Genomic DNA, 24,155 nt, shown 5'->3' with positions numbered 1-24,155 from the left:
TGATGACAATAATCGTTTATTTTTCATAGTAGAGTTGGTTTCATTTCATTGGTTGTACTTACATGCTTTCCAAGACTCACCAACGCTTATTGCATATATAAATAGATACGTAACAAATAAATCAACCACTAAGATTAGCCTGGTGGTCAAACTCAACACTTCCTTTAAGGAGGTCGTGGGTTCGAGAGTGCGTGGCGGATTCAGTATTGAAGACTGTCTCCTTTTTTTCTAAGTTTTTACTGAGAATATTTACGGTGATTTTTTATCTAAACAATATAAATTGATAAAATGAAATCAATAGTAAAAGAAGTAAAAGATAACTAATTCTTCTGGAAAATACTTCAAGTATGTTTTAATGAATATACTTCAGGTATTCATTTTTTTCTTGTTATAGATTACTTCAAGTATCTAGCAATACTTCAGGTATTTTCTCTTTACAGATAATTAAAATACTTATGGTATTAGGAGTAATAGAGTACTGCAGGTATCTCTAAATTATAAATACTTCAGGTACTTGATAAATACAATACTTCAAGTATTAGGGGTACACTACTTCCGGAAGGACACCCTTTTTGGTTAGAGCTTCGTGCTGATAACGTGTTATAAAATTGAGACAGATATAAAAGAAACTCGCATAAACGTAAATAAATATTGGACATAATATGTACATAACTGTCGATTTTTTTTCTTTCCTTTCCTTTCTGTTTCTTTTTCTCTTTCATCTATTCTAAAAAATATGTACATTACTTGTAAACCAATTGCCATTTATATAGGCAAACTATAAGGGAACAAAGCAACACTGTAACTATTTAGACTATTACAACGATAATCACTGTTCACTCATAACTTCTTTCTTGACTTTGTCATTCACATGCATTATCCATAACACCATTTACATATTCTTCCATTATGGAAGTTCCATAATAGGAGTACTGTATCACTTTTTCGACAGGGGACCAAATTTGCACTCTAGTGGCTATCCATTCTCTTCCATCTCTCTCTTCTAATTTTTCTAATCAATGGAATCCAACACTCCCTATATATCTCACTTTGAAGAAATATCAATGGCTAATAGAAAATTACTCTTTCTATTTTCAGGAACACTAAATTTGGACATAACTCTAGATACAACTGTATTCGGAACCACTCGATGTATGTGTGCTTATGTGCATTGAATGGTTATGAATTCAATTATGTCCGACATTGTATTTTATGAGTTGAGTTTTGTTCATCCTTCACTTAAGTGAGTGAATATTACCATCATTCATATTTAGTAAGCATGACATCACTTTGTGGTGGGGTCCACACCATTTCAACTAATAAGAGAGAAAGTAATATTTACTCTCTTTTAAGGATGGTGAACAAAATTGCACTCGTATTTTCTAGCTTTGTACCTAACATTGCTTTTTTATTATTGGCAGGAGACCGAAATTACTCAATACCACAGTTGGTACAGTACCAAACAAATGGATATTATTCCAATTTGCTGTACCCCATCAACAATGATTTATCCAAGATAATTGCAAAAAACCGGGTCTATTCACCGTCTTAATCAATCCGACTACACCGGAAAATTAAAGTTATTGGAAGCTGTTCGGATACCGCCACGTGGACACCGTTCATTTTAGGATTTTTAGATTTTGAATTTTAATCATTATTTTGTTTTCAATTATTATTCTTATTTTTCTCTCTATCTCTTTCTAATTATTACTCATATTTTCAATCATTATTTTATTTCTTTGTACACTCATTACTTACATATCTGAATCTAAAATCCCAAAACGAACGGGATCGTGGTGTTCCAAACTCTTTTTTCACTACAAATTTGTGTGGTTTCCATCACAAAATGTGCGAAACCTACATAAATGTGTGGTAAAAAAATATTTGGGACACCAACACATGGAATAATTACCCGACTCACTCGCATAGGCCAGAAAAGCAAAAGCACGGGCATCCATACTGCTTACAATGGTTATCAACAAAAACAAAAAGGAAGGAAAATGATTTTTACACTTTTTTTTTAATCATTCACATTTTTTTTATTTTTATATATACATGAAGTTATAATATTATCTTTAAATGTGTAAAAAAATGTATTAAATAAAGAATAAGATAACAAATTCAAATAGATAATAATAAAAAAATATATGAATTATTAAAAAAGAAATGTGAAAATCAATTAAAAAGATATTGCCTCCAATTGGATTCTGTTGAAAAAGGCTTCCCATTGTCCATTGTGGGGTCACTCTCATAGTCTCATTCCCCATGGAGTAGCCTGGTTGGTGAGAGTGGGACAGTGGCCCTCGCCCGCATTAATTCTCTCTCCAACCATCAAAACAATCTCACTTCCATTACTCTCTCCGCTCCTCTATCTGGCTTTTTACAGCCCACAAAACCACAGAGACTCCCAAGAATCACCAACGAGCAAAATGCCCAAAACCCATCTGAAACCCATGAACACCCTTCTCATACTACTGATTTTCCTCCACACCCACTTCAAAATCTGCAATGGGGTTTCAGCTTCGGGCGTTTCAGCTTCGGGCTTCAATTCACTGAAAACCGCCAGTGAATTGGATGAAATGATGAGGAGGGTTTGTGGCGGAGGAGAGTGCATTGAAGAGATTGATTCAGAGAGCAATCGGAGGGTTTTGGTGATGCAGAGGAGGTTTATAAGCTACGAGACACTGAAGAGGGACTTGGTTCCGTGCACGAAGCCTGGGGCTTCGTACTACAATTGCAGGGCAGCTGGTGCGGCAAACCCTTACAACAGAGGATGTGAGGTCATTACAGGCTGTGCCAGAGATATTAGTGACATCAAATCTTGATGAAAAGGTGGGACCGAAAGTGATATATGTTGATGGGAGTGGTAAAAATTTTCTCCTATTTTCCTGTGTTGGGAATCCCTTTTGGGGTTTTAAGTTTATGTTTGTATATTCAAGACTAGTTGTCCATTTGGTTATGTATGAATGGATTTTTCTCTTGATTTTTCTTGTGATAATTAAGGGTTTTTTTGAAGAAAATTGATACACTTGATAGGATACCTGATTGGGTTTGGACTTTTGAGGAAGATACGTATTCATGTTGGGGTAGATTTGGAGTTTCTGAACGTAGTAGTATTAGTTTTATTTTGTTTTTATGGATAACTTGAGTGCATACCAATGCTCTGGACTATCAATGAAAGAAGCATGGTAATGCGCACATAAATTAAATTGAGTCTCTAGGCCTGCCCTTTCTGATGCCATTTGGCTTTGATTTGGGGGCATGGTTCCATAGCAAAACAAGTATAGGGGGGCCACTGTTTCAGTGGTATTCTGAGAGCAGCCACTTTGTGCATATTGCCAAAGGTTAGGTTTGTCTCCAATCCTCCCCGCCCATACCCCAATTATTAGGGACTAAATGGGTTCTATTGTTGTTGTGTGTGTTGTTTTTATGGATAACTGAACTGTGTAATCAAAACTAAGGATAGCTCGGGGTATATATACACAACAGAGTCAGCATATAATTGCCAAGAAAATAGTTCCGGGCAAGTAGAGTGGAATGCACTTGGTGCCTTCCTTATACTCCCATGCATATGGGCAGGGTTCGTTTCCCGTAAGCACTCATTCCCCTCCACAAGTCCCCAAGGATAGAGTAGATTAGGTTTAACTAATGGCGCCAAAAAAGAAGAAGTTCCAGATTAGATTCCAAAACCCTAATTAGGCTAATTTCTCCCTCTCAAGGAAAAGCCTGTTGTGACCAGAGCATCCGGGCACTTGTTTGCATCACGATAGGCTTGTCTAAGTTTGGAGGTTCCTAGCTATGTAATATTTCAAGAGTTCAAGCGAGTAGAGAGAATATCTCCATGCTGGTTGGCCCTCCATTTTTCAGTGTTTGCGAACCAAATAAACCAAGCATTGAAAGGAGAACGCAATAGCCCAGGAAACTACAGAGTTGTTCAACGCTTTGGTGCGACAGAGTTGTGCAATGCTTCGGCAAACTAATTCTTCGAAGATGTAGTTAGCACTGGAACTGTAACATAGAGCATGACTTCTTGTTTCAGCTGTGTCAATACAAGGTGAGAAAAAGTTGGCTAATAGAGGGAATCAAGAGGTTATGTTTGGTATTGAGACGGTGAAGGGAAGATAACTAAAGAAAAGGCTAGACACGAGGGGGTTGTTCTGGTTTTCCAAAGCCAAGTTAATTTCTCAGGAGCAGTGGCAACTGAGGAACTTTTCGGGAGTTTGGTTGGTAGAAAGACAATTGAAGAAGTCATCCATAGTTTTGTCCCAAACAATTAGCCATTTGAGAGAGAGCTCTAATCCTAGCTTCAACTGAAGGACGGAGGACACGGGACAAACAGGAGAAATCGGACACTCACCCTGATTGTTGTCCTTAGATCTCTCAAGGGTCCACTAACGAGTGTCTAATAACACCCAACCCACTCCTCTTGTCCAGCCAGAACCTGGTTCCCTTCCCGTTTCTCACATTAACTCTAGTGCCAAAATTAAAGAGCTTATACCCATGGAGAACCCTCTCCACGTTGGGAAGGATTTGAAGCCTAGCAGGAAGCGGCCTTGTACTTCTTAGAAAGAACTCTTGCCCAGTTGGACTCAGGTTCGTTGTTAACTCTCCATTTGGGTTTTAATGGCCTCAACCTTTGCACTATCAGTATCTCCAATACTTTGCCCTTTTTGGTATTGCCAAATTCCCCATCCTCCTCGGTAGACCTAACACAAAATATCTCGGTTTGAGCTTGTCAAGCATCGAAGAGATGGATTTAAGAGGATAGTTTCATTGCATGACGTAGGTGGGAAGAGATGAAATAACTATGTAACATCCTTGATGACTAGAACCCTATTGGCTTTGGTTAAGAACTTGCTTTTGCGACCTGTGAGCAAGAAATTGTATCATGTGCCCCCTTTCCAGTTTCTATCTAGAATATCCACATCAAATCGAGTGCCGCCTTTTCTTAACGTTCAACATATATGAAAATTGAGTATAGGATGTGCTAAACCTTCAGAGATCCATAGCCAAATCAATTTCTGTGCCGGCACTTCATAATCTTCCTTAGATTCTCTGAAATACAGAAAGCATGGCAATCGCTTGTAACTTGGTGGCAGTTTGTCCATGTATCGCTTTCCTGTTACTGAGATGTTCGAATCCCTTTCCTTTGAGAGAAGTCCACCAACTAACACAATTGCCAGTGGTAACCCAGGGCATTTCTATAGAAAATATCATTTTTGTACTTGAAATTGTTGAGTAACAAATTCGGCAATCAAAATAAAGAAGTTGGCTGAAAGGGAATGCATCGATACACATGTGTTCATAGCCGATTCACTACCTAATTTAAAGCAGCTGATTTATCAGCTATGAAGTTTTTTTTTTTTTAATCGGTGATGATGTTAAAAAAATTCACGACTGTGACAGCCTATACATGTTTGTCAATACTCCCATACTTCAAGAGTGTGTGGGAGCTTAGTCTTTGTCCTTTGCATTTTACATTTTGCCTTTATTATATGCTTCGATTGTTACCTTTATGTGTTGAAATGTCACAATTCAAAACCATGGCCCAGGATATTCATCTTCTTGGTGGGAATCCATCATGATTTCTTTTGTGGCTTATCAAAGACGCAAGCCTGCAAGTTACCAACCTCTTGGAAAGCATATTCAGTTTACAAAGGACGAGGGTGATCTGTTGCCTAGTCTATAGTGAGTGATAAACAGATGTTCGGACCAACTTGCGCGCACCTTAACTAATTCCGAGACCTGATGACCTAATTCCGGGGCCTGATGACCTTTAGCCTCATTCATCTTTTTAAATTTTCCGACCAACTGACCATTGCCCCCATTGTCTCCTCAGAGAATATAAATAAACTGGTATTGTTCAGTTTTGTTTTTCACTTTTTTGACTGTCTATGTTCTATTGATCTACTACAAAATTAGACCAGGCGCCGAAAGTGCTTTGGGAGTTGGCACCTGAAGTCGAGGGTCAAAAAAGTATTTTCATAGAAAGTTACTACTATATGTAATAGGAAAGAATTAGCAACCAAAAAGATATATTCACTTTGTCTGGTTTTTCTAAATACTATATTCTGATGCAAATCTAATCACTTTATCTGGTTTTAAGTTTTGAGAAATTGTAATAAGTGGAAAGAGGTAGATAGAGAAACTTATTAAGAACCGTGCAGAGAGAGTAAACAAATTTCTTAAAACTTGTAAGTGAAATGAATATGCACATTATCAAACGCATTGATAGATTCTAAGTGCTATTCGGGATCTATAATTTTAAAACGGGTTGGCTCACAAAAAACCTCGGGGCTGGGGGTTGTGTTATCTAGGCGAAACAAATGGCTGGGTTGTTCCTTGCCCCTAACTTCTGGCCCAACGCAACAATCTTAGCTTCCTTCGAAGAAAGCAAAATCTAGGATTGGGATTGCGGTGGTGAGGGGTGACAAAATCTAATATGGATTATCTCTTCGAAAATGTAGGTGAAGACAAAAAGTAGTGAGATATCTTCTTTTGTGATCTATCTACCAAATTTTCAGTCATAAATCCTGAATGTGGAGAGTTCGTGGTCAGACAATGGAGGGATGAATACGGTGCAACAACAAAGGGATGATGACAGAGAAAGTAACGCCGATGCGATGATGAGGGCTATGAGACGCCGGTGGAGATTTCTTGGTGAGAATGGTCAGGAGAAGAGAGGGGAAAAGTGAAGGTAAAGAGGAAAAGTTTGCTTATTATCCAAACACTATACGATGATGCTTCTCCTAAGGACAAGTAATTTGTTATATTATTCCATTATGCAGCACCCATATCCACTACCAAACAAACCAAGCTAATCCCCCTTTTAAGAAAACGAAACAAATCCCTTTTTAGCTAATCCCCTCTCCCACCTCATACCATATCCATCTCTTATCACCCTTCTTCTTTATCCTCCAAAACTTTATCCGTCCGACAAACGGACCCTTATTTATTTGAATTGCCGTAAATACAGCACCTGTTTACCACCTACAACTTCAGTGCTACATAACCTTGACCATTGTAGTATTGTAATTTATGCTTTACGAAATAATAAGCAAAGATAATTGAATAATCATCCTAAGTGGGCATACTACGTAAGTTTTTATCTTGTCCACTTTTTGTGGTTATATTTACATTCTTTGACATGTGATTTACCTTTTTTTTTAAAACCTTTTTCTTATGAGATACATAAATACAAATATATTGTGTTTGACTACAATATTTTTCAATTTTACCTTTCAATTATTGAATGTTCTATTTGTCTAATTGCCCTTTTAAATTTTTGTTAAAACTATCGATTTAGAAGTTGAAGGGTTAAATGAAAACTTTATTAATTTCTCCCCCGTCCCTATTTAATGGTTTCTTTTAAAAATTCCAACTAAATAAGAGGACACCACCATTACATTTTTTTAAAACTTGTTTCTCACTTTATTCTTCAATCATTGTTTTTTTCTTACTTTACTAGTACTAGAAATTTAAAAATGGAAGGGTAGAAGAAAAAATTCATCAACTATTGCCCATTTAGTTTTGAAATGAGACAATTTTTTAGGATGACAAAAAGTTGGGATCATTAAATGGAGACAGAGGGAGTATCACCGTTTTGGTTTCGAAGTGGGACAATAATTTTGGAACAAAAAGTGCTAACTGAGACTAAAAAATGGGTACAGAGGGAGTATTAGTTTTGAGCCAAGCTTTTGTGAATTATGTGTTTGTCGCGACGAGACGAATCAATAATTCACAAAAACCTGACGCAAAACTAACAAATGCTAAAAAAATATATATATATATATATATATATATATATATATATATATATATATATATATATGGACAAAACAAAAAGTTAAATTCTCTTCAATTTTTTTTTTTTGGGAAACTAGACTTAAATTAAGGCATTGTTTGGAAACTACGAAAAAGAAAGGAAAGGAAATGAACATTAAAAATTTCCCCTCCTTTTGTTTGGTTTATGAAGAAAGTGAGAGAAAAATAAGAACACATTTTCCTTTTTTCTTTTTTGGAATTGATTTTCACAATTACTTTTTTTGATATTCATATCTTCTTCTTTTTTTAGTGTTGAAAGTGTATTTTTTTTTACTAAAAGACAAAAAATAGAATATGAATATATAAAAAAGAGTGTGAAAATTAAAAAAAATATTCACAAGTTCCGAATGGACCCTAATTTATTTGGAACTTGAGGAAAGGAAAGGAAAAGAAAGGACAACTAAAAAATTTCCCTCATACTATTTGGTTGGAAAAGGAAGAGAGAAAAAAATAACAATTTCAAGTTTTATGAATAGTAAATTTTTCCTCATATTTTCTTCCCATTTTATTTATTTTCCTTTCTCTTATGTTTTTTTTTCCCTTGATTTCCAAACAGAGCCTAAATTTGAAAAGTTCGCCCTGCTGCTGCCCAACCTCGGGAAGTCCTCTCCTTCTTAAACTTGGACACTCCAGTACTAATAAGAATGGAAAGTGGAGGAAACTATTCCATTTCCGACTGGGATCGACCCTTCACCGACCTAGAACTCGAAGCCATCGAAGCAGCATTCCAATCTGCTGCTACTCCTGGTACCACCTCATCTTCGTCTTCCTCTCCGATCAAGCGCCGCCGCCACTTGCCGACTCCGAACGACGACAGCCTGCTTGTTCGCCGGCGGTTGCCTGGATCTATCAACGGTGCACATTCGTCCTCTCTGTTACCATGTCGGAATAAACAGTTTTTTAATCCTTATCATCATCCTTCATATCCAGGTAAACATCCTTCTTTTTATTCCTTAATAATATTTTCACGTTTCTCTCGACTTTCTGTGTGGTTGCCCTGAAATATTGTTGGTGAAGGTAATGAGATTCAGGTTTGGTATCTTCCAAAGCATTCTAGTTTGAAAACTCGGAATTTGGAAAATTTAGGTTGTGTTTGAGCTTTACAGCCCCTTTGGATTGACAGGTTTGGTGAGAAAAGAAAAGAATAGAAAGAAGAATCTCACCACTTGTTTGTAGAATTAGGTGAGAAATGATGAGGAATTTGTGTAAATGCAATGTCTATTTTAATTCTCATCATTTCTCAACAAAAATGATGAGAGTTGGTGAGAAACTTCTTTTCTCATGAATGCACTCAATCCAAAGGGGCTGTTAGAGGAATGACAAAGGAGTTCGCAAGCCTTATTTTGGTTCACAACTTCACATGGAATGGAAGCGTCTGCTTCGGTGTTTAGTATGGCATGCCTACCTACTACTGATTTCAAGGTGAAAGTGGCATTGCTAATTTTCGTCCCATTTGAAAGTTTTGGTATGATTCATAACCTATAAATTGGAGTTATGAGACGAGAATAAATGTTGTTCTATAACAGTGGTGACTCTAGGGTTTTCTTTCGTAGATGGGTCAATTTCAAATAATAAAGCATATAAATATGATAAAGGGTTTTCGACTCCAGGATTTGTTTCAGTCTATAAGAAGATAAAATTTGCCAAAAGTTTGTAAAATCTAGGTTTGTAGAAATTGACATGTAAGTAAGAAATAATACTATTTGCATATATATATATATATATATATATATATATATATATATATATAGAGAGAGAGAGAGAGAGAGAGAGAGAGAGAGAGAGAGAGAGAGTTATTTTCAGGTCCGGACCGTCCGGGCCTCGCATTTTCCAATCGAATTTCGATGATCCGAGCCGTTCAAAGTGATCAGAATGTGATTTTAAGGGTACCAGCGAGAAATCAGCAAAAAAAATGATCGGAAAGGGCTTGATCCGAACAGTTTTTTATTGAACGGTTCAGTAAAAAACTGCTCGGATCAAGCCCTTCCCGATCATTTTTTTTGCTGATTTCTCGCGGGTACCCTTAAAATCACGTCCTGAACACATTGAGCAGCTCGGATCATTGCAAATCGATCGGGAAAGAGAAAATCCGGGCAAGTGGGCTTGAAAATTAGTGTATATATATATATGTATTTATATATGTATGTATGTGTGTGTGTATGCATATATATGTATGTACAGTGTATGTATATATATATATATATATATATATATATATATATATATGAGAGAGAGAGAGAGAGAGAGGGAGAGCGAATTTTTTTCCAAGGAAGTGATGGAATAGAGTCTTGTATTTGCAAATTTAAAGTGGGGATGTGATTTGTTGGGGGGGGGGGGGGGGGGGTCAATGCTTTTTAGATGAGAGAGAGAGAGAGAGAGAGAGAGAGAGAGAGAGAGAGAGAGAGAGAGAGAGAGAGATAGAGAGGGGATTTTTTTCCAAGGAAGTGATGGAATAGTCTTATATTTGCAAATTTAAATTGGGGATGTGATTAGTGGGTGGAGTGAATGCTTTTTAGATGGGTTAAATATTTGACAAGTTAAAAAAACTGAGATTCTAGTCATAACATTTTGAAAAATTGGATTTGATGGAGTTAGCATGTGGTTGGTGCCCCATTGAAGAAAAATAACTTCAAAGATGATGCCCTCTTACCATGGAATGGAATGGAATGGAAGGTTTTTACATTACGTAGTATTGATACACAACTAATGAAGGCCTGTTGAGATTCTAGTCATAACATTTTGAAAAATTGGATTTGATGGAGTTAGCATGTGGTTGGTGCCCCATTGAGGAAAAATAACTTCAAAGATGATGCCCTCTTTCCATGGAACGGAATGGAAGGTTTTTACATTACATAGTATTGATACACAACTAATGAAGTCCTGTTTGTTTTTATGGAAGTGAACGAGAAACAATGACACACAAAATTATAGCCTCCCTCGCTAGATTCCCGGTGGAAAAATTAGCTATTGAGTTGGGGGGATCACCAATGACACCTTGTGGTAATCCTATACGCTCCAATGTTAGCTAGCATCTTGGATAAGTGCACAAAATTAGAGCAAGGACCTGCATGTGCACAAAATGAGAGTAGACATTCGCGCTAGACTCTAGAGACGCAACCGCTAAAAGAGGACAATAATCCTCCATACTTAAGTTTACATCGGGGGAAACTAGTATCAATTGGCATAGTACTCGTACGGTCGTGCCCTAATGCTGCTTTGATAATTAGTGAAGTCTTGCCATGAAGATTTACCTAGATAAATCCTTGTGAGTATGAGGAGTGGGAAGAGTACCTGAGGTTGCCCTCCGGGAATGTGGTGGTTACTACAATGACTCAGGACCACCGGACGTGGAGGAAAGAGCTCAGGGCAGTCTTATAGAGAGAGGGATGGCAGTTGAGAGTAGTTGTGTTAGGTGCGCCTTCAATGTGTATTGAATGTTTGTCTTTAATAGGGGTTTACCCATATTTATATAGGAGCTTGGGAGCCTTGAAGGGAAAGGAAGTGTGCCTCAGCTCATTAATGCGCAACAGAGTACGGGTTCCCCCTTTGGGCGTTATTATCAGAACTGGAGTTCTTTATCAAGGGACTCCCAGGAACAGTTGGATGATACAGGCCCCTATGTATTAGCTTGTCAGACGGGATATTGCAGAGATCTTCAAACGTAGGCTGACATTGGCGAACCCCTCTCTCTTTATGACCGGTCAAGTTGGAGGTCACCTCGTGGAGATGAGCCTTGACAATCCCTTTAATCTAGCCTCCAAGCCACATTCCTCCTTAGGTCCCGAGCATTGTACCTAGGCCCTGCTCCTGGCCTAGGGTGCTGTGCAGAGTCGCCATAAGTTAGGAAGAGTGTGGAGCTTTTGGTCCCATTCGATGAGTGGTGGTCATCTTAGCTGCGTAAGGGAGCTGAGGAGGTATGGATGGTCCTCTGATGGCCTCTGGTGGCAGAGGACCTCCAAATACCCACATTAATGTCCCCTCCAAGTACCTATTGTGGTTTTAAACTGGAGATGTGATAGGTAGGAACTAGGAAGTATCCAGACGGTTATGGAAATGAATCATATTTTAATAGCTGTTGTGGTTTAAACTGGATAGGCAATGTAGGCAGATTCCAAGAGGTTAATGAAACGAGTCCCAGACATTTGGGTTCAGGAAATATGTGGATGAATTACCCTTCAAAACACATGCCTTGCGTACTGATTGATATTGTCTCCATTATCTGGCAGTAAATGGAAATTCAATTCATATTTCTATGTGCAAATATCATACTTTTTCCCTGAAGGCCTTGTTCCTTTCCTCCCTGTTTTGTTATCTTGTTCCATACAGCAATACAAATCTACTTTTTGGTCATGCTTTGGGGTTGGTAAAATAACAATACAAAGTTTCTCATATAAATTTACTTCGAGATATGGCTGGCTTAGGGAAGAAAAGAAGTTTTAGTATCTCAACCTTTTTGTCTCTCTGTGTCAGCTAAGTTGGAGATGAGGTATCCAGCAATGGCGTTCAAAGGTCAAGTTCTCTATAGTAGAACTGTTGCTGAGGTTGAGAAAGCTGCAAAGGAGCTTTTAAAGATTGTTGAAACAAGAAAGAGAGAAGTGGATCAGGTTATTCTTGGATTGGACATCGAATGGAGACCCATATTTAGAAGCGGTTGGTGCAGTTCCCTGATTATATTTTTTCATGCTCTTGGCTATTTTCTATCAAATCTCTGCAAGATTGGTTGATTTTTATCATTTTATGATTAAAGTTGTGTTTGGGTCATGGATTTTTGAAGGGATGTCTTAATGAAAAAGAAAATGCTAGGAACTGAAGAATCACTGTAGCTTTTTTGCTTCATCTTTTGCTTTACCTCCATAAATCACTTCACAAATCCTTGCTTCAATTACCGTGTAAAAGTTTTACTTTGTTAAGCTGTTGCTTTGCTTCTTTAATTTTCTCTTCAGAAGGAAATGAAACCACCAATATTTTGGTTGCCATTCACATATATGGTATAGCTCACTCAACTTAGCGTGAATCCAGTAGTTTTGGTTTAGTCTACGTGGGGTTATGTTGATTGAATTATTTGCTTGTGTAAACCTCTATTCTATGGTTTCAGATGGCGTTTATGTGCAGAATTCTTTTCTATATTTCATATTTTCATTTATGTGGGATAGTATAGCCTTACTATGGATTACTAAATTGCATGTTTCCCCCGTGCATATCAACTCTTTTTTTTTTTGGTCGTTTGCGGAATTGATCTTGTGGTTTTCTCATTTATCTTATCGAATTATAGACTGTTATCCGCAAGAGTTCTTGTTGGGCCTTGGAAAATGCTGTCTAAGGATAGACGCAGAGAAAAGTGCCATTCAAATCCAAATCGGAACTTTGCTCAATTTTCATCCACATATATACTGTGTCTGAGGCACATTAGGCCCCGTTCCAGAAACCTTCTTAAAAAATAAGCAGCTTATTTCATATTTTCAAACTCAAAAATAAAGTAAATGAAAAATAATTTTTCAAATTTTTTTACATCGAATAAAAGATCTCATCAAGATCTTCCAGAAAAGATCCATATTGCATATTTTTAAATTTCAATAGGCCCATAATATTTGAGTTTGAAATTGCCTTCTTAAAAAATAAGAGCTTTTTTTAGGTTCCGGAACGGAGCCTTAGTGTCTTTTTATACGGGAGACGAAAAGTCTCTTTAAGATTACTGGAAGTCAATGCCATTGTATGGGAGAAGAAAAGTCTGTTCTAGTGTTATTCTATTTCTTGCATCCTTTTACACCGTGGTATATTTCATTTTATTGTGTAGTCGCTTTTCCTGCAACATGAATTTTTTGCAAGTATTTTGAGATGTAGAAATCAAGGGCTTTTGTATTTTTTTTCACTCCCCAATCTAAATAATTCTTGGACTAAATATTAGGACGTTAGTATCATAACTGATAGGGCTCTTACACCTTTCATTTATGTCAATTTGAAAGATTTATTTTTTTGTTGTCTATGTAGGTTTAAGATTTTTATGATCATTGTAGACACCCCAGTTTGGCTTTGTAAATATTAAAGCCACGCCTTGGGTAACTCCCGATGATTTGAGATGGTGTCTGTATGCATTGATGAAGTGTGGAAAGCCATATGAATCATGTGGAACACTTAAAGAATGAAGGTCAGTGACATCAGTCTTAGAAACATGTCCCAGGAGCTCGTGCTGCTTACACCTAGTGAGGTTAGAAGCATAGAACCAGAGTCTGCCCAGTAGATGTAGAGGTTGCGACTCTAGAAGTCACAACAGCGAGATATATGTCATGGACGTGAGAAGTTTCATGCCACCGCCACTTGGCCTCTCGTCCAGAGCCATGCCTGCTAGAACTTTTCCCTCTCCACAAGATGTTCCCAAGGCCGTGAGATCTTTGTGGCAGCCATGAGATCCTTTTATTCGGCAGAACCTTCCAGAACCCAGATTGGCTTCGCAAGTGATTGAGTTCGATCCAAACCCCTTCAATCCAATCTTTTGCGCTTGTCCATACGTTTACAACTCTTTGGGATAGAGCTCGAAGGAGATTTAATTCGTTGTTTACTAAATATTTTAATTTCTAGGATCTCTCTAGCATTATCACATACACTCTATAATTAGGAGCTTCTCCCATACAAACTTCACCAGATTTTCCATACCTTCCACTATCAAGCAATCTCATTCTTCGCGATATCATAGCATAGCACCCGTACACACCGGTAGCCTTAGAAATTCATGAGCGAAAACACACAGAGAGCACCCAACCCAAAGAGTTCTTCATTGTTCTTGGGGTTTTTTGGGCCTTCAATCCATAAAGGTCGGGAAACCAAGCTCATATAGTCCGCGAACGAGCCATGTTTCAGTTTCTGTTGATTTTCCAACCCATGTTCTTCTCTGTTATTTTTCTACTAGTGTACTTGTGGCGGCCGCGAGATTGTGGTACTATTAGAGCATCCACAATGTAATAATGAAAATCGAAGGATTGCTATAAAGTTAGCAATGTTTTCTAAAAAAAGTGCTTACATTGTAATAATCAAACTTAGCAACCTTTTAACCAATAATCAAATTTGGGCATTTGGATAATCAAAACTAGCAACCTTTTGCCAATAACTAATTTAGCGGTCACCACATTTTCTCAATCAAGTACATCCATCATTACACAAAAACCTTCTCTTTTACTCTCTCTCTCTCTCTCTCTCTCTCTCTCTCTCTCTCTCTCTCTCTCCTTCCATTTCTTTTTGAGCAATGTTTCTATGAAACTTTTTTTCAAAAACATTTTTTTTTTTTGGGAATTGATTTTTACACCCCTTTTGGTATCCACACTCCATTTTTTGTCTTTTAGAAAAAAATACATACACTCTCAACTCTAAAAAACAAAAAAAAGGATTGTGAAAATAAAAAAGGGGAGTGAAACCACTCCCTTTTTTCTTTTGCAAAAACTTTTTTTGGAGGGATGAAATAGGCGTGAAATGAAGGGAAAAGTTTGGAGGGAAGGAACTATTGGCAGTGGGTCCATTGGTTTTGATTATGGGCAAAAATAAACAATGTGGGATTTGACATTGCTAACTTTAACAACTTCTAAATGGATAATCAAAATCTGATGTGGCAAGTTTTGATTAATCACTTTTGATTATTGCATTGTGGATGCTCTTAGAAGTCGTGGCTGCGAGTAGATTCCAAGGCCACGAGATGTATTTGTAGGCCGTCAGAACTTATGGGGGCTGCCGGCTGCCAGATCTCTTCATGCCAGAAGGGCTCTATTTGATTTTGTTATATTTGTTCGATGAATGTTCCCTTCCCCGACCCCCTTAATTAGGGGTGTGCACGGGTCGGGTCGGGTCGGGTCAGGTTTGGCATGAACCCGTCACCCGACCCGAGTAGTCGAGTTGGCAATTTTCTGAACCGAAACCGAACCGTGGAAGTGGAAGAACCGTCCGGGAAACTGATGCTTTTCATCGGTTCGGGTCCGTCGGGTTGGACCATTGAAGGCAGAACAAAATGCAAAATCAAAGCAAAAAAATGCAGATCTAAGGAATACAGTCAAGAAAATGCAGAAAATATACAGATTGCGAGATGGGAGCAGTCATGGACGCTTGGAGTAGTTTGGACTCTGGACGATGACTTCCGGCCTCGATCTCTTCCGTCTCAGTGGTTGTGGAAGCTGGGTGAGATGTGAGAGAGAGGGAGTCTGAGTTTGAGAGAGTGAGGTTTTTTGGCTGTCGATTATCGCCATTATCGGATAGAAATTGCAGAGGAAAAGAAAGAGAAGGAGTCGTTTGCACTTTGCATTGTTGTCTGTTGACTTGATTCAAGCCCAAGATTGCAGAGGAGAGAGGAAGAGAGAGAGAAAAAAGTAGTTTCCCAGATCCCCTTTTCACGCTGCAAAAATTTGAAAAGGCATGGGATATGAGAGAGAATTGATAAGGTGTATCATCTTTTGGGATTATGCCACGTGTAAATCCTTTTAATCGGACGGTTCGGGTCCGACGGGTAGAGATTCTCTACATCCGAAGGCCGAACCGAAGATTGAAAATTTTACATCTAGCAAACCGAGGGCCGACCGAATCCTTGATCAGAACCGTCCGCATGGCTTCGGGTCGGGTCGGGTCAGCGGGTTTTTTGCACAGGCCTACCCTTAATTGTTTTATTTCCTGTTCAAATATTTCACTTGTAATGGTTAAATAATCTAGTATTTGCGAGACCAATGAAGCTTTTCAAACGCCCTATGTCAAACAACCAGAGGCCAACATTTGGGTTGGGCGAAGAGCGGTGCATAACCTTCCGTCCTTCCCCTTTTTTGTACCCTTGGCTTTTGGATTCAGAATCTCATTATTTGGTTTCTTATTTCCTAAAATCAAGTGGCAACCCCAACGATAAAGTGTGCTCCAATGGGCACGTCCAAATAGATGTGCTCGCAATGGGCATCAAAGATATGGCTTGGCGCAATGGGTGTCAATGGGCATGGTCGATCATACTTTCGTCCCAAGAATTGCCATGTGACCAAGTTATAGTTTGGTCACCAACCATCAGTGTGGTCAACCAGTGTTTTAAATGGCGAAAGGCGCACCGAGGCGCAACGATCCCTTGGGGCTTTCGCGCAAAGCGCAAGGCGCAGCGCGCGCTTTATTGACGCGAAGCACAAAAAAAAAAAAAAATTTCTACGCAAGGCAAATTTTATTAGAACAAGTTTTCAACACAAATAAACACTTGTAAAACTTTCAAATGTCATAAAACATAACATGTCAATGGTTAAACGAAAGTACCAAACACTAAACATAACATATCATCCATGAAAAGCTAACATAATAATGTTTAGCCTTAGAGACATAACAAAAGGATTAAAGACAATAAAATCTAGAGGCATGCATAGGCATTACTAGAATTTTCAAATGTCATCTACAAATAACAAGTACAAATAAATACAACAAACTGAACAAATACTTTAAACAGAGTTGGAAACAAAACAAAAAAAAAACAGGTGAAAAAAAAGAAAAAAAAGAAAAGGGGGGTTGTGACTGGAAAAAAAAGAAAAAAGAAAAGGGGGGGTACTAGACAATCGGTGAAAATAGAAAGAAAATGAGGAAGAAGAAGGTGAGAGGAGGAGGAGGAAGCAAACGTGAGATGGTGAGAGGAGGAGGAGGAGGAAGAAGAAGTTGTTACTTGGAGTCGACAATCAGAGACGGAGAGAGAGACCAGAGAAGAAGCTGGTTCCGATCGTCCGAGACTCTGAATCGTCGAAGAGGCTGTTGCTCGATCTGGTTTGTCGATCGAATAGGGCTCCCATTGATTTAAAGGAAGAAATTATTCAGTGCATCGCGAACGTAAGACTGATTTTTACCTCACAGCAAAAAGCGTGAGCCTGAGCGCCTTGCACTATAGCGCGCGCCTCAGCGCCTTTCTTGCGCCTTTGTGTTCTGCGCTATAGCCCATAGTTCCGAAGCGCAATCCTTGCGCTGCGCCTCGCGCTATAGCGCGCGCTTCGCGCGCTTTTTAAATCACTGTGGTCAACCATTGTAGGGTCATGGTTGACTATACTGACATCCCGAATACATGTAACACAATTAGTGGCAGTTCACATGGTGTATCTTGCAATAATTCACTTCTCAAAGCTGAAAGAGAGACTATCTATATTTGAAAATTAATCCCACATACAAGCTTGAATTCGACAGCCAACTAAGAGATCCCAAGACCCAAGTCTTGAATCGACATTGAAATGTTCTATATTTGTATGTGGACGTATTGTGTTACTACACACTTCTTTATCAAGCTTGAGTGCTGATTCGTTGAGGGTCAGCATTGGAAGCCCAAATTATTGGTTTGTGGTTGTAGGTAGTGGATTAGCCTATAATACCCATTGCGTATTGAACCTTGACGAAGAGCACGAGGTCAAGCCTAGAAACCCTTTTTCGAGTTTGTAAATTGAGGGAAAGGTTCAGTGTTGAAGGGATACTTGTCCCCATCAACAAAAATGTACCTTTGAGGTGTCCAAAAGGGAGAAGCTAGTCATAGTTAAGCGTTGTTTGTCGTCAAATTTGTCAATACTTGTAAGGCCATGCTTGTGTGACGTAAGGTATCGTTACCAGAGCTTGCAACCTACCCCTTAGCAAAGCTTAGTCATTGTTTGGCCACAATGTGATGTTCATGCAAAATGATGCATTACCAAATAGAGATCACCCAATCTGAAATTTACTACATGGTCCAACTACTGTATTTTTAAGTTTCCCTACCTTGTTACTTGTATAGTTACAAACATCACAAGAATCTAAATTATCAGTGCCTTCAAAATATTCCGGTCATAATGAATCATGAGTCCAACTTTTGTTGTTTACCTTCTAGGTAAAGTTCTATACTTCTACCAGACACCCGTGTGATAAGGACATTTACTGAAATTATTGCTGAAAGCAAGTTAACATCTAAAACATGACTACATTCATCTTATTCACAATGAAGTGTAGGGGAAGATCATGAATGGAAATAGAACAAAAAAGGTGAATGGAAATGAAAAATGTTGTTTTAGTCGGTTAAAAATAAATTTGAGATCAAGTGTATTGAAAGTACTCTCGTTCCCCACTCGTTTTCCAAAATCTTGTCCAACTAAAACATTAAAAACTCCTCTTCCGACACTATTCACGCACCATGTAGGACACCTCCAATTTATTGAGGATATACCTTCCCTTATTTCACTTTCCTTTTTCAAATTTATAATTTTCTTAATTAAATATCGGGGAATGCAGCCTAAGTCACTTCAAGTCCTCGAAGGGCATACAAACTCTTTGTTTCCTTATTTTCATTCTTCAAAAAGAATGGCTCCTGGTAATGTACAATTTGGCGACGTTACAGAGTTCTTTGGTATGATTTTTTAGTGGGAACGTTATTGTGAACTGGATTTTTATGTTTACTGGAAGGAACACGAACTTTGCAGGTGTTCCGCCTAGGAAGGTAGCAGTTATGCAGATATGCGGAGATCCTTGTCATTGTTATGTGATGCATATATTTCATTCTGGAATTCCTCAAAGTTTGCGATCTCTTCTTGAAGATCCTACTTCTGTAAAGGTGAGTTAAATCTATAATAATCTCCAGACTTTGCTGCATATATGGTCCAAACTATTATCTATATTTAATATACCTCCTAACACTCGTATAGGTGGGAGTGGGCATTGCCAGTGATGCTGGTAAAGTTTATAAAGATTATAATATATCTATGAAGGCTTTGGAAGATTTGTCTCGCCTGGCCAATCAAAAGTTTGGTGGAGTGCCGAAGATGTGGAGTATGGCTTCACTAACCGAAAAGCTAATCTGCAAACAGGTCTACATACTGCCCTGCCATCCCATATGCCTGATTGTCGCCTTTAATTCTGTTTGTGAAAATCTTGACGCATTGAACTGGGAAGTCAGTCTTGCCCTTCACTCACTCTTTACCAGCCAATGTTGCACTATTCTCCAAAACCATTTCCTAAAATCTGGTTTGTGTGTCATACTCTTTGCATTTTTAAAATGCATTAGCTTGGTCATTTTAGCTGCATCTAGCTAAGATATAGGGTATCCATGAACTTGGGCGGTACTAAGTCAAATTGTATTATTTATGATGGAAAATTTTCATGAAGTGACCTCATGTAGGTTGTATCCCTGCAGGAGCTCCTCTAAGGGTTTAGGTCACTGTCACATCGAAGTTCCCATTATTCAAATCAAGCATGTTGGTAAAAATGAGCCCTTCTGCTCCTTGACCTGGTTGTTGTTTATAGTGTGCAATGGGCATGTAGTTTCCTCTTTTGGTTTCTTATTTTAGGTTTTTGTAGCACGGTTATACTCGTGAGTGAAATGGCTTCAGGGAGGGAGGGTGGATGGCCTTCCTTTAAAACATTGTTAGTACGACATTGTATGTGCTATTGTAACCATCACCACAAACTCTACTTGAATCACAAAACCATGATGTCACTTGATTATGTTTTCATTTTCTTAATTTTTGATAATTCTTCTTTGTTTCTTTGGATGTGCCGGCTTGGTTGTATGTTATGTAAACTTGGCCTTGCCAATTTGGTCACTTTAGCTGCTTTCTTCATTTTGTCCTTGTTTGGGGCTACATGTGGATGATCTTAATGAAAGTTGTTAAACTCAGATGGTTGTTTAGTTTAATGTTCTTAAAGGCTAATTTGAGGCTTGCCTCAAGGCTAGGGCTATTGAAAAATGCCTTGAGGCTTTTAAATTGTAATATACGCTCCAAAAGCCTATGCGTTGTCTATAGGGCTTCCGCATATGGTGCTTGGCACATCTCTACGCATTTCATATAAGGTGTGTGCTTTTAGAAAAACATGGCCTATAGATCTTCACACGTTCATCCTCTCTCTGCAACTGACTATCTTTGCGCAAAATGAACTACACGAAAGAGAAGTTACCAACTGATCAATAATGGACACATGATATATGAGTATGTTTTTTTCTTTGAATGGAAATTTGTGTACCAAATAGAGGCGACATTACAAACATAAAGTTAGCATGTTTGAGCTTGTGAGGTTTGATTACGTATTTATTATTTTGGTATCTCTTTTCTATACTTTCTAGAGTTTTACAAATTTTTGATTAAATAATCATAAAATTCTCTCTGTTTATGCCTCAACGCCTTGAGGCCTTAATTGCAGCATTTTCCTTTTCCCTTTACAAACACGAGTTTAATAGGCTTGTAACACAATCCTTGGCACCAGAAAGCACTGAATTGAAATGTTATTATTTAAGCATAATTAGTGCTGGTCCGACTTCAAGGATTTTTTATTTTTCTTTGCCTAGTCTAACCTCAATGGCTTACTTGTGACAGGAAGTTCATTTGGTGAATCATCTAGTCAATTTTAGTTCTTTTTTCTCCCCCTTTCTGCTTACTTGAAAGTTATTTGAATTGAAAAGGCTATACATGTCTTGATGCAACTTTGTTATGTTCAAGCATGGTTCTACTGGAGCCTTTCCATCGCCTCGTTTTCTTGTTGGGGTATCTTTTAGAATGCTTATATTGTTGGCCTTGACTGATGATGTTACTGCTCCATCTAGTTGAAAATGAAATATGTCCTTATGTGAACCAAGCAGAAGCACCTGCTCCCAGGAATCAACATTCTTCAAATGACATCAACAATGGGTTTCCCTTAGAAATCAGCTATATATGATTGATTTGGAGTTATGCTTTGCAGTCATGACAATTTCTTGTTTGAGATATTAGAGAAAGTTCTCTGATGCTGCAGCTTCCAAAGCCGGGGAAAATTAGACTTGGAAACTGGGAAGCTGATAGTTTATCAATCGAACAACTACAATATGCCGCAACCGATGCTTTTACTTCTTGGTACCTTTATCAGGTAAATGGAAAACTGATCTCATTTTCTTCTCGTACTTTAGCGTCCTACGATGGGTGAAAACTAAGCTCCTCACTTCTTGTTGGTGCAGTCGCTGAAGACACTCCCTGATGCCACTGATGACAGAACTGAAGAAATTGCCGATCGGAAAAAAAAAAAAAAAGAACTGAAGAAATTGGGAAATGTGCCAAACAATGATTAGTGCCGTTGTCATCTCTTTATTGTTTATATAGAATTGGGCCTCTAGGGCTGTGTCTTTAATGCCTTCTGGCTTTGATTTGGAAACATAGTTTCATGGTGTAACGTCCCTTGAGTTCATCGATTTTTGGAGGCATAGGACTGCTATTTTAGTGACAAACTTGAGTTCTTCGATTTTTGGAGGCATAGGACTGCTATTTCAGTGACACTTTCTCAGAGCAACTCTTTTGTACATATGTTGCCAAAAGTTGTCTGTGCCCCGTTCTCCCCTGCTCTCACCCCATAGATGTGGGATTACATTGATATTGTTATTGTTGTGTATTTCTTTTTCTTGTTTGTTACTTCTTCCGTTCCAATTTAAATGTCCCATACAGTTTTTCGTTCATTTTCAAACCCCCCAAAAAATATACTTCTTACATATTATTTTTTAAATTCTTACACCAAATTAAAAAAATACGTGGGAGTATATTTTTTGGGTTTGAAAATGCACGAAAAATCGTAAGAGACATTTAAATTGGGACGGAGTGAGTACAACTTTTTGCAACACCATGATCATAGAAAGGTTAGGGTCATGTTTGTACTTTTAAATTATTTCTGATTGTTCCATTTTACTTAAAGGTCACTTTTAATCAAAATGGAACAATAAGAAATAAGGCGAGGGACCTCAAGTGTCATGTGTAATGATGATGTCTTCTTAAAAAATTAAAAGTACGAAGTAAGACATTTAAAAATGGATAGAGGGAGTACTATTTTACCCCTAATTTTCTCCCTCTTTTATTCAAAATTTAAACTTGATTTGTCATGACATGACTATTACTTGTGAATGTGGCTCCAATATCATATTTTATAAAATGGGTAAAATGGTAAAATTGACAAAAAAAAATCAATGTAATTATAATGTTTCCTTAAATTTTGAAAAAGTCAATATAGACACAACAAATTGGGACGGAGGAAGTAGTATTTTTTATGGCAACGGGGATAGGAATGATATTATTCTTTATAGCTCGAAATGTTTTGACGCGTTTTATATTTTGTGGTTAAATAGAGGCGCGAGAGAAGATGGAGAATGGCCTCTCGGATAAGTTGATACTCTGAATTCTTGGAAACTTACAAGACCAAAACGTATTTCAATAATTTTTACTTTTCGTAACTTTTTTTCTATCTTTTCGTCCTAATTTTTAGGATTAATCGTTGTCTTGGCAAGACGAATCGAAAAAGTATAGGAATATATGGACCGATAAAAAAATTCAAATAAGTCAACACTTTAGACAAATAAGATTTGATACTTGTTTCGTCTTTAGTGAACTTTTTTTTTTGTTTTCTGTCATAATTTTTTTTATTTTAGATTTCTCTTATCGAGACGGATAATTAATCTAAAACATATGACGCAAATCTAACAAAAAGTTCAGAAAAAATAAATATAACACACAAAAACAAAGAAGAAAAGTAAGTTTACAAAAATGATATTTTTTATTTTTTTTGATCCGCCAAAAATGGAGATAAGTCACCTATATATTACTATCGACAATGTTACTCTCACAACAACTCATACAACCTCTCACATACATGAGGAGCTCATACATAATAGTGTATGTGAAGCCTACATGTATGTGAACAATTATATTTAGTATTGTATTTAGATTGTTATGTGAGTAACATTTTTGCATAATAATTGCCTCACCCACCGCCTGTTTAGCCACTTTAAGATGACTATTCTTTACATTGACTTTTTTTGTCTTTTTGCGAAATCTAATAAGGACACTCATGTGATCACGTCCACACCCGGGGGGTTGTTTCACAATAGCCATAGAAAGTGATCAAATTTGGAGACCTGAACATACTCTTTTACGGTCCTTTTGGATGGAAGGTTTTTAGGAGAAAAAAAATGAAACGGAGGGAAAGAGCTTTCTCTCCCTTATTTGGATGATTAAAGAGGTAAGAAAAAGTGAGACGGTGAGAATCAAGAACCCCTTAAAAAGCCATTTTTATTTCTCACCAAAAGTGGTGAGATTTGGTAAGAAAGAAAGATAAAGGTCCATCAAAATGAGATAGTGAGAAAATATACTCTTGTCTTTTCGGTTCTCATTATCAAGAGAAACCACACCCCTTTCTTTTCATTTCTCACCCAAGTAGCCAAATGGGCTATTATAAAGGTTGGACTTTTTTGTGGAGAAAAATTGGGTAATAGTTCTTTTTACAGAGGTGTTTGATAGTGGAGTGTGGCTGCATATGTTATGAAAATCTGAGAAGCACCACCAATTTGAATGTACATTTTAAAAATAGTTAGCAGATGAGGATCTGCAAATGGC

At 37.8% G+C, this 24,155-nt stretch overlaps 2 protein-coding genes and 1 non-coding gene across 3 annotated transcripts; all 3 read left to right on the top strand.

Moving 5' to 3' along the window:
- Window positions 1-2,246: 2,246 nt before the first annotated feature.
- On the top strand, window positions 2,247-3,020 carry LOC131299471 (protein RALF-like 24). The gene has a single exon (XM_058325022.1). It carries the CDS (start codon window positions 2,430-2,432, stop codon window positions 2,823-2,825), a length of 396 nt encoding a protein of 131 aa, XP_058181005.1. The 5' UTR covers window positions 2,247-2,429; the 3' UTR covers window positions 2,826-3,020.
- Window positions 3,021-3,172: 152 nt separating this feature from the next.
- Window positions 3,173-3,280, top strand: LOC131302145 (small nucleolar RNA snoR100). Its single transcript, XR_009191620.1, has one exon. It is a non-coding gene; the product is annotated as a small nucleolar RNA snoR100 (small nucleolar RNA).
- Window positions 3,281-8,379: 5,099 nt separating this feature from the next.
- Window positions 8,380-22,167, top strand: LOC131299467 (3'-5' exonuclease). Its single transcript, XM_058325019.1, has 6 exons — window positions 8,380-8,754; window positions 12,295-12,474; window positions 19,239-19,369; window positions 19,461-19,622; window positions 21,541-21,651; window positions 21,740-22,167. Exons 1-6 carry the CDS (start codon window positions 8,469-8,471, stop codon window positions 21,848-21,850), a joined length of 981 nt encoding a protein of 326 aa, XP_058181002.1. The 5' UTR covers window positions 8,380-8,468; the 3' UTR covers window positions 21,851-22,167.
- The last annotated feature ends 1,988 nt before the right edge of the window (window positions 22,168-24,155 follow it).

This window comes from Rhododendron vialii, chromosome 9a, assembly GCF_030253575.1.
Source record: "Rhododendron vialii isolate Sample 1 chromosome 9a, ASM3025357v1".
Taxonomy (NCBI): Eukaryota; Viridiplantae; Streptophyta; class Magnoliopsida; order Ericales; family Ericaceae; genus Rhododendron; species Rhododendron vialii.
The sequence above is the reverse complement of the archived record's forward strand: the minus strand, read 5'-3'. Positions and strand labels throughout refer to the sequence as shown.